General features: G+C 45.9%; 2 protein-coding genes across 4 annotated transcripts in view; one reads left to right on the top strand and one right to left on the bottom strand.

Annotated features, from left to right (window-relative positions):
* Positions 1-1044: 1044 nt before the first annotated feature.
* Positions 1045-6979, bottom strand: chek2 (checkpoint kinase 2). Of its 2 annotated transcripts, XM_080004411.1 has the most exons (14): positions 6694-6979; positions 5639-5876; positions 4888-5000; positions 4678-4810; positions 4496-4586; positions 4322-4418; positions 4172-4225; positions 3469-3533; positions 2927-3026; positions 2644-2730; positions 2372-2535; positions 2148-2290; positions 1464-1549; positions 1045-1346 (listed from the first exon to the last, which is right to left on the bottom strand). In XM_080004411.1, exons 2-14 carry the CDS (start codon positions 5868-5870, stop codon positions 1185-1187), a joined length of 1527 nt encoding a protein of 508 aa, XP_079860537.1. In that variant the 5' UTR covers positions 5871-5876; positions 6694-6979; the 3' UTR covers positions 1045-1184. The 2 variants fall into 2 exon arrangements, with proteins under 2 accessions (XP_079860537.1, XP_079860536.1); XM_080004410.1 differs by having other exon boundaries at positions 2148-2535.
* Positions 6980-8246: 1267 nt separating this feature from the next.
* Positions 8247-10026, top strand: part of entr1 (endosome associated trafficking regulator 1) — a 4747-nt gene continuing 2967 nt past the window's right edge. Inside the window, exons 1-4 of one of the 2 annotated variants that reach the window (XM_080004430.1) lie at positions 8247-8379; positions 8552-8588; positions 9520-9680; positions 9821-9897. In XM_080004430.1, coding sequence (XP_079860556.1) covers positions 8341-8379; positions 8552-8588; positions 9520-9680; positions 9821-9897 — 314 coding nt within the window. In that variant the 5' untranslated portion in view covers positions 8247-8340. The remainder of the gene's footprint in view (positions 8380-8551; positions 8589-9519; positions 9681-9820; positions 9898-10026) is intronic. The other variant, XM_080004429.1, reaches the window with a different exon arrangement.

The raw sequence follows: 10026 nt of genomic DNA, 5'->3' as shown, positions 1-10026 counted from the left end.
ACCACATAAGGATCAAATCCTCATATATCATCAATTGTCCAAATACAATATAGCGAGAGGGGAAAAGGGGAAAAGGGGAAGGAAGTTAGGTTTGATACCATGACGATGCAGAGGACAGCCGCTGACTCACCTTACCAAGATGGCTGCCTCTGACGTGGAACAGTCTGCTGAATCCTCTGTGGTGACAGTATTAAACCAACTGGACGTTTATTTTCTATAAAAAGCTTTTGTTGATAAGAAATATGTAGAAGTTTAATTTACCAACTCACTCACTAAGGGCTGCGTCACGTTTCCTTGTTCTGATTGGTTGTAGGTCTATCCAGTCCTCTGATTGGACGAGGTGGCCGCGTGGTTAAGGACTGCTGTTCGAATCCCACCTCATCAGGTAAAACGTTTTTTTTTGTGTAAAACACCTTGGACCTGGAAGGTGCAGGTGCAAACAGCTGATGAGCCAATCACACGGCAGCAGCTCATTGTGGACACGGGGAGGTTCACACCCAAAGGGCTTTTCAGTGGCTTTGAACGTGGCTTGGTTGCTTGGTTGCTGGTGCCAGCAACTGGATTATTTCTCGTCTGAGATTTGTCGACAAACATTTTGGTGAGAGTTATGGAACATATTCAACGAAACCTGGAGCTCCAACGCCATTGGCTCACAGACCGAGGGGCGGCTCCTTTTCAGACAGGGTGGGTTGGAAAGCAGCATCTGAGTGGTATGTTCAGTAAAAACTCTAAAAACATGTTTTGGGGAACTCAGCGACGTGAACCTGTTGGAGGAGCATCAGGGATTCAAAGACGTCATCAATCCAGTCTTGCGATTGGTTGGCTCGCTCCAGGTGAAAGGGTTTTTCATCAGACCAACGTAACCGTTCACTTTGAACAAGGCACCGGCTTTAGAGCTGGAGGGCGTCCCCGGGGGTCGTGCAGCAGCGATGGTGGACGGTTCAAAGTAAAAAGGAAGTTTCAGATTGTCAGTGAAACTGAAATGTTTAAAAAGAAAAAAATGGAATAAAACGATAAAACATCAAATGGGTTAAAAGTGTTTAATTCACAACATTTAAAACTTTTTCACAGCTTCCTGAGCGGCGGCCATCTTGTCTGGCTCTAGTCCAGTAGTAATGACAAAACCAGTCAAGTCTGTATCTTCTGTTGCTATGGCAACGCAGCCCAGCAGCGTGCCATTGCCGCTACTCCGGAGCAGGGGGCGGGACTTGGCGGCGCTTGGCAGGAAGCTCCTCCTCTTCCTGTCCCTCCACTTCCTGTCGGCTCCGCTTGGTACCCGACTGGGCCGGAGCCGGGCCCCCGTCCGGGTACATCACGCTGCGAGCCTGTTCCAGCATCACCGGGTCCTGGACCGACACAGCACCGTGAGAACCATAGACTACACATACAGTACGACACACATTTCACAGAGTATTACACACAGTACTACACACAGTACACATAGTATGACAGGTAGTACTGACCTGCAACCAGGGGTGATGAAGAGCAGCCTCCACACTCATCCTCTCAGACGGATCAACAACCAGCAGCTTGCGAACCACGTCCTTGGCTGTAAGACACATAGTAGTACTCTGATAGTGCTGTAGCTCTGATAGTACTGTAGTACTCTGATAGTGGTGTAAGAGGTCCTGTAAACAGTAAACAGAGTGAGGCTGTGACATCAAAGTGAACACTTTAATAAGTATATTTCTGTTTTTCACTTATCTCCTGGTTACAGGATATGAAATACAAACAAAAATACTCGTTTACTTTCGCCCTGTTTGAAGGACTGGTCAGTGGGAGGAACGCTCCATTCAACAGACGGGGGTTTCTTTTGGGCCTGGCCCATTCTTACTCATTATTTCAAGGTCTGTTCCCGACTCAATGACGTCAGATCAACAAACCACGATTCTGCCGCAGAAGCAAAAGCAGTGAAACAAACAGTGTTTGTGGAGGTTTCATATGCAGCAAACAAACGACACTGGTGTATAGTACTACTGTAGTAGTACTGTAGTAGTACCCTGGTCAGTGATGTCTTTACACTTGGATGGTAACATGGTGTGTAGTAGTACTGTAGTAGTACTGTAGTAGCACCCTGGTCAGTGATGTGTTTCCACTTGGATGGCAACATGGTGTGTAGTAGTACAGTAGTAGTACTGCAGTAGTACCCTGGTCAGTGATGTGTTTCCACTTGGATGGTAACATGGTGAAGTGTCCTCTGATGATCTGGTCTCTGATGGATGAAGCAGGTGAAGCAGGTGAAGCAGGTGAAGCAGGTGAGTCCTGGTGGAACGGGGGGTAACCACACAGACTGGAGGGGGGCAAAATGATTTCAGTACTGGATACAGACAGACAGACAGGCAGGCAGACAGGCAGGCAGACAGACAGGTACCAGACGAACAGCAGCACTCCCAGGCTCCACAGGTCGACAGCTGAGCTGTAACCTGTCGTCTGGCTGCTGGTGAAAACCTCTGGAGCCAAATAGGACGGAGTTCCACACAACGTCCTCATGAGGGAGCTCTCCTCCAGGATCTTAGACTGGTTGAAGTCTGTCACCTGGTGGAGGAGGGACAACGAGAGGTGGAGCTCTTAGACGACCAGAGGTGGAGGTGATAGGGAACATGGGGTGGAGGTGGTAGGGAACATGGGGTGGAGGTGCAGCACCTTCAATAGACAGACGTCGTCCTGTGTGGCCAGAAGAACGTTCTCTGGTTTCAGGTCCCTGTGGATGATGCCACTGCCATGGAGGTACTACACACACACAACCACACACACACACACACACACACACACACACACACACACACACACACACACACACACACACACACACACACACACACACACACACACACACACACACACACACACACACACACACACACACTTTAATCTCATTTTAAATGAAACCACAAGCTGCACCACAGACAGAACAGAGCTGTCTCACCTCCACTGCTCTCAGCATCTGGTAGAAATACAGTTTTGCCACCGACTCCTTCAGGCAGCGCTGGGACTTCACCCTCTGGTACAACTCTCCCCCCTCCATCCTGACAGACAGACAGGTGGACTTCACCCTCTAGTACAACCCCCCCCCTCCATCCTGACAGACAGGTAGACAGACAGACAGACAGACAGGTAGACTTCACCCTCTAGTACAACTCCCCCCTCCATCCTGACAGACAGGTTGACAGGCAGACAGACAGGTTGACTTCACCCTCTGGTAGAACCCCCCCCCCTCCATCCTGACAGACAGGTAGACAGACAGACAGGTAGACTTCACCCTCTAGTACAACTCTCCCCTCCATCCTGACAGACAGGTTGACAAGCAGACAGACAGGTTGACTTCACCCTCTAGTACAACTCCCCCCCTCCATCCTGACAGACAGGCTGACAGGCAGACAGACAGGTTGACTTCACCCTCTGGTACAACTCCCCCCCTCCATCCTGACAGACAGGCAGGTAGACAGACAGGTAGACAGACAGACTTACAATTCCAGAACGATGTAATATGAGTCGTCTGTTTGATAGAAATCCTCTGTTCTGATGAGACAAGGCTGGAGAGGAGAGGAAAGGGGGGAAGAGGAGGAGGAGGAGAGGAAAGGAGGGAAGAGGAGGAGAGGAAAGGAGGGAAGAGGAGGAGGAGGAGAGGAAAGAGGAGGGCAGGAAAGGAGGGAGGAGGAGGAGGAGGAGAGGAAAGGAGGGAAGAGGAGGAGAGCAAAGGAGGGAGGAGGAGGAGAGGAAAGGAGGGAAGAGGAGGAGGATGAGGAGGAGGAGGAGAGGAAAGGAGGGAAGAGGAGGAGAGGAAAGGAGGGAGGAGGAGGAGAGGAAAGAGGAGGGCAGGAAAGGAGGGAGGAGGAGGAGGAGAGGAAAGGAGGGAAGAGGAGGAGGAGGAGAGGAAAGGAGGGAAGAGGAGGACAGGAAAGGAGGGAGGAGAGGAAAGGAGGGAAGAGGAGGAGAGGAAAGGAGGGAGGAGGAGAGGAAAGGAGGGAAGAGGAGGAGAGGAAAGGAGGGAAGAGGAGGAGAGGAAAGGAGGGAAGAGGAGGAGAGGAAAGGAGGGAGGAGGAGAAGGTCACTTCATGCAGCTACAATAATCTTGAAAACTTCACTGATCAGCGTCTGGAGCTGCAGGGGGAGGGGCTTAGGGGGAGGGGCTCAGGGGGAGGGGCTCCAAGGGGCGTGGCTCAGGACTCACGTGGTCCAGCCTCCTCAGGATGTGGATTTCCCGCTCTGCGTTCCTCGTCGCTGTCTGCGAGGAAACACTTGGTCACCGTCCCGACTCCTGATTGGTCGGTCATCCTAGGCCAATCAGAGAGCGGGAGCAGGTGATTGACAGGTGACTCACCCCCAGGGACGGGAAGTTGTACTTGTTTATGATCTTTACAGCAAACTTCTTACAGGACGACCTCTCGAAAGCCAGCTTCACCTCCCCACACACCCCTCTGGAGGGTGAGACCATATTCAGGCTGTACAGGAAACAGACAGACAGACAGACAGACAGACAGACAGACAGTCTTACGTTCCGATCCCCCTGGTCACCAGGTATTTCTCCTGGAAGTCTTCAGGGAAGCCGCTCTGCAGGTCGACCATCAGGTCTATGAAGACGAACACTGCAGAGAGACAGGTAGGCAGGTGTTGACTAGCATCAGGTTGCCAGGTTGCCTGGTTGCCAGGGGGCAGGTGAGGGTGCGGGGTCCAGACCTCGGTGCCGCTCCTTGGCCAGGGACAGAACGGCGTTGTTGACCAGAGGGAACTTCCTGCCCAGGCCCACCAGCCTCCCATCCACGAACGTCCCGTTGTTGCTCAGGTCCTGCACATAGACTGTCGTACCCTCCTGAGAGACAGACAGCTGTCAGCGCAGGGAGTTACCTTTCAACATGTCAGACAGGTGTAGAGGTGTGAGACAGGCACCCTGAAGATCCTGAAGTGGCGTTTGCTGTAGATGCGGAGCCTCCTGGACGCGTCGCTGATGACGTAGTCGCACCGAGAGTCACGGCCAAACAGGTACTGGTCCTCCACACAGTCTGGGGGGAAGGGCATCCGTCAGGTACTCCACCCATCACCAGGGGGCGCTACGTCAACCAGGCTATGAATGCATCACGTACTCCACCCATCTGACCCAGAGGTGTTAAGCTATGTCACCAAGGAGCGCTACATCAGCCACACTGAATCCTAGTGAGGGCTCCTCAGAGCAGACTGAGCCCCTGCGCCCCCTGCTGGACAAACAGCTACGGCACAACACTGAACACTGTGTTCCCTACCTGTCTGTCTCTCTGCAGGACTCACCCAGCGGTGTGAAGCCCCCTACCTGTCTGTCTCTCTGCAGGACTCACCCAGCGGCGTGAAGCCCCCTACCTGTCTGTCTCTCTGCAGGACTCACCCAGCGGTGTGAAGCCCCCTACCTGTCCGTCTCTCTGCAGGACTCACCCAGCGGTGTGAAGCCCCCTACCTGTCTGTCTCTCTGCAGGACTCACCCAGCGGTGTGAAGCCCCCTACCTGCCTCTCTCTCTGCAGGACTCACCCAGCGGTGTGAAACCCCCTACCTGTCTGTCTCTCTGCAGGACTCACCCAGCGGTGTGAAGCCCCCTACCTGTCTGTCTCTCTGCAGGACTCACCCAGCGGTGTGAAGCCCCCTACCTGTCTGTCTCTCTGCAGGACTCACCCAGCGGTGTGAAGCCCCTCTCCATGGGGAGCAGCCGGCCCCATGGTTCTGCTTCTGGTTCTTCTGGGACGGAGGGCAGCGTCACTGGGAGCGTGTCAGCGCTGCTCAGGGTCCCAGAGCTGCTGGACACCTGGCTGGAACCCGGCCCACTGGAGGAACTGGACCCGGACTGAGACTGGGACTGGGTCTGGGACTGGGAGTGAGGGGACCGGCTCTGGCTTTCATCATTCATTTTGTACTGTGAAATGAAGAGACAAGTTGGATGAGACCAGGGGTCTCAAACTACAGGCCCGGGGGCCACATCTGGCCAACAAAGCAATGTAGTGTGGTCGTTACGTGGTGATAATTAATTGATAAATCAGACCCGCAAATAATTTTTAAATCACAATGTTAAATTAATCCCCAAAATCTTACTTAATGTTTTTAAAATATTAAACAGAATGAAATGGATTACAAGAGCTATTTTTAACAGGATGAACAGGAAATTCACTAATGTGAGGGAGAACAAACAAACAAATTACATTACATTGATCAGACGCTTTTATCCAAAGCGACTTACAATTATTCAAACAGCGACGGACGCAGCCATCAGGAGCAATGAGGGGTTAAGTGTCTTGCTCAAGGACACTACAGCATGCTAGCAGGAGGAGCCTGGGATCCAACCAGCAACCTTTACATGACTAGACCACCAGCTCTACCTCCTGAGCTACCACCTAATAAACAAACAAACGGATCGTTTTTCCCTTGGAGTTCAACACGGCCCCAAGAACAAGACACGCAAACAGGAAGACAGGAGGACAGGAGGACAGGAGGACAGGAGGACAGGTGGACAGGAGGACAGGAAGACAGGAGGACAGGAGGACAGGAGGACAGGAGGACAGGAAGACAGGAGGACAGGAGGACAGGTGGACAGGTGGACAGGAGGACAGGTGGACAGGTGGACAGGAGGACAGGTGGACAGACGGACAGGTGGACAGACAAAACTCAGTGATATTAAATAAAACATAAGGTTTTATTTCTGTCTGTCAGAGTGAGTCACACTGGATCAGACTTACTGGTTCTGTTCCGAGTCCTGGTCCTGGTCTTGGCTCTGGTCCTGGTTTTATTTTGTTTTAAGTTGTTGTTATTTTTCTAGTCTGTCGCATGTGCGGAGTTTCGCGCGCTGCAGCTCTTCCTCTTCCGGTTTCTGCAGCGCCTCTTCCTCTTCCTCCTCCTCCTTCTTCTTCTTCTTCTTCTTCTTCTATTTATTTTTCTTCTTTTTCTTTTTCTTTTTCTTCTTCTTTTTCTTCTTCCTCTTCCTCCTCCTTCTTCTTCTTCTATTTATTTTTCTTCTTTTTCTTTTTCTTCTTCTTTTTCTTTTTCTTTTTCTTCTTCTTCTTTTTCTTCTTCTTCTTTTTCTTCTTCTTCTTTTTCTTCTTTTTCTTTTTCTTTTTCTTCTTTTTCTTTTTCTTTTTCTTTTTCTTCTTCTTCTATTTATTTTTCTTCTTTTTCTTTTTCTTTTTCTTCTTCTTCTTCTTTTTCTTCTTTTTCTTCTTCTTCTTTTTCTTTTTCTTCTTCTTCTTTTTCTTCTTCTTCTTTTTCTTCTTTTTCTTTTTCTTTTTCTTCTTTTTCTTTTTCTTTTTCTTTTTCTTCTTTTTCTTCTTTTTCTTTTTCTTCTTTTTCTTTTTCTTTTTCTTCTTTTTCTTCTTCTATTTCTTTTTATTTTTCTTCTTCTTCTTCTTCTTCTTCTTCTTCTATTTATTTTTCTTCTTCTTTTTCTTCTTCTTCTTCTTTTTCTTCTTCTTCTTCTTTTTCTTCTTCTTCTTTTTCTTCTTCTTTTTCTTCTTCTTTTTCTTCTTCTTTTTCTTCTTTTTCTTCTTCTTTTTCTTCTTTTTCTTCTTTTTCTTCTTCTTTTTCTTTTTCTTCTTCTATTTATTTTTCTTCTTTTTCTTTTTCTTTTTCTTCTTCTATTTATTTTTCTTCTTCTTTTTCTTCTTCTTTTTCTTCTTCTATTTATTTTTCTTCTTCTTCTTCTTCTTTTTCTTTTTCTTCTTCTATTTATTTTTCTTCTTCTTCTTCTTCTTCTTCTTCTTCTTCTATTTATTTTTCTTCTTCTTCTTTTTCTTCTTCTTCTTCTTCTTTTTCTTTTTCTTCTTCTATTTATTTTTCTTCTTCTTCTTCTTCTTTTTCTTTTTCTTCTTCTATTTATTTTTCTTCTTCTTCTTCTTTTTCTTCTTCTATTTATTTTTCTTCTTCTTCTTCTTCTTTTTCTTCTTCTTCTTTTGGAACAGCCGCTTAGAGGCGCATTACCGCCACCAACTGGACCCTTCCAGAAGTTCTGGGACGTCCTCTTCCGGTTTCGGTTCCTCGTTCCTGCTCTCAGCCAATGAGCAGCAAACATATTATATTACTATTATTACATTATATTCATGAACGTATAACTGCTTGTATTCATGTGTTTTCAGTGGTAAATCATATATATTTATACACATTATATAAATAAATGAATAAATGAAAAAAAAAATCGGTTTTCAGTTGCTGCCTCAGATGCAATGTTAATACCGCTCCAAGATGGCGGCGCTGTTTACGTGTCCGGCGCATCGAGGGTTTGAGTTTAACAGCTGTGCTTTCTATTTCTATGTTTCTAGTTCCTGTGTTTACAGATCTATGTTCCTAGTTTTGATGTTTCTACATCTGTTTCTAGTTCTTGTGTTTCCAGATCTATGTTTCTAGTTCTATGTCCGTATCTCAGACAGGAAGTGGTATGTTCATGTTTTTTCAGGCTGCAGTTCACATTAGCTTCCTAGCTAACTAGCATGGCTGGAAGCTCAGATCTGACCTGTCTGTCTGTCTGTCTGTCGGACTGACTGTCTGTCTGTCTCCCTCTCTCTGCCCGTCTGCCTCACCTCCCCGTCTCTCTCTTACTCTGTCCAGATGTCTAACCGCAGGCGTTCCCTCCTCATTATAGATGGTGAGTAAGGTTTCATCAACTTTTATTAAACTTATTAAACTGTTATTAAACTTATTCACGTATTAAACTGTTATCAAACATGTTGTTAAACAAATTAAACGTATTAAACTGCTAAACTTATAGAACTGTTATTAAACTCATTAAGCTGTTATTAAACGTATTAAACTGTTATTATAGTTAGTCAACTGTTATTAGACCCATTAAACTGTTATTAAACTGTTATTAAATGTTAATAAGGTTAAGCTGTTTTTAAAGTGCTATTAAACGTATTAAACCATTATTTAACTTATTAAACTGTTATTAAACTTATGAAACTGTTATTAAACTGTTATTCAAGTTATTAAACTGTTATTTAACTGTTATTAAACTGTTATTAAATGTTAATAAGGTTAAGCTGTTTTTAAACTGCTATTAAATGTGTTGAACTGTTATTAAACTATTATTTAACTTATTAAACTGTTATAAAACTGTTAAAGTTATTAAACTGTTATTAAACTGTTCTATAACTTATTCAACTGTTATTAAACTGTTATTAAAGTTATTAAACGGTTATTAAACTGTTATTAAACGGTTCTATAACTTATTAAGCTGTTATCAAAGTTATTAAACTGTTATTAAAGTTATTAAACTGTTATTAAACTGTTCTATAACTTATTAAACTGTTATAAAAGTTATTAAACTGTTTTTAACTGTAAATAAAGTTAAACTGTTATTAAACTGTTATTTCACTTTTAAAAAGTATTAAACTGTTATTAAATGCTCATTAAAGTTATTAAACTGTTATTAAAGTTAATAAACTGTTGTTAAACTGTTATTTAACTTATTAAACGTATTAAACGTTATTAAACTTGTTATTGAACTTAATTTGATTCAGTGGCTTTAAGGGGATGAATGAGTCAGAAAGCTTCATGCTAGCACCCTGTGTGTCCAGACGAGGAGGAGCGGGTGGAGGAGGAGCATTTGCAGGAGCGGGGGGAGGAACGGGTGGAGGAGCGGGAGGTCAACCCATTTTCCTTCAGACGCTTCATTCTCTCCCAGAACCAAACATCCACCCTGGGGGAGACAGAGAGCCAGAGCGCCCCCTGCTGGGAGGTAGAGAACCAACACACGATACAGAACAAATAAAAACAACATTTACAAACACCCAAGCAAACACAGGGCGTTGCTTGGCAACAAGCACCTATAGTTTGTTACTCTGCTTGTTCAGGGTCACAGTAGATCTCTCTCTCCAGGGGGAGGAGCCTGCAGAGGAAGTGGCTGTGGCTGGACTTCCTGTTTCAAAGGAAGAGGAGGATGATGATAATATGAGGTGGGTTCCCATTGGACGGAGCAGGGAAGGGGCGGCGTTATAAACTAACGCTGTTTAGCTGCGATTGTTTGCTTATTATCTGAAAGGTAAATTGTGGTTCCACTTCCCGGTTCCACATCCCGGTTCCAC

Source organism: Zeus faber (assembly GCF_960531495.2).
Source record: "Zeus faber genome assembly, chromosome: 7".
NCBI classification, from domain to species: Eukaryota; Metazoa; Chordata; class Actinopteri; order Zeiformes; family Zeidae; genus Zeus; species Zeus faber.
Note: the sequence above shows the minus strand (reverse complement) of the source record. Positions and strands in the feature narration are given on the sequence as shown.

Excerpts from the sequence above, each read along its gene's own strand:
- chek2 (XM_080004410.1), bottom strand. The coding sequence starts at position 5,870 with ATGAATGATGAAAGCCAGAGCCGGTCCCCTCACTCCCAGTCCCAGACC. Across the intron at positions 2,731-2,926 it reads AGATGCTGAGAGCAGTGGAG|TACCTCCATGGCAGTGGCAT; the intron begins GTGAGACAGCTC and ends GTGTGTGTGTAG. Across the intron at positions 2,536-2,643 it reads ACGACGTCTGTCTATTGAAG|GTGACAGACTTCAACCAGTC; the intron begins GTGCTGCACCTC and ends CTCCTCCACCAG.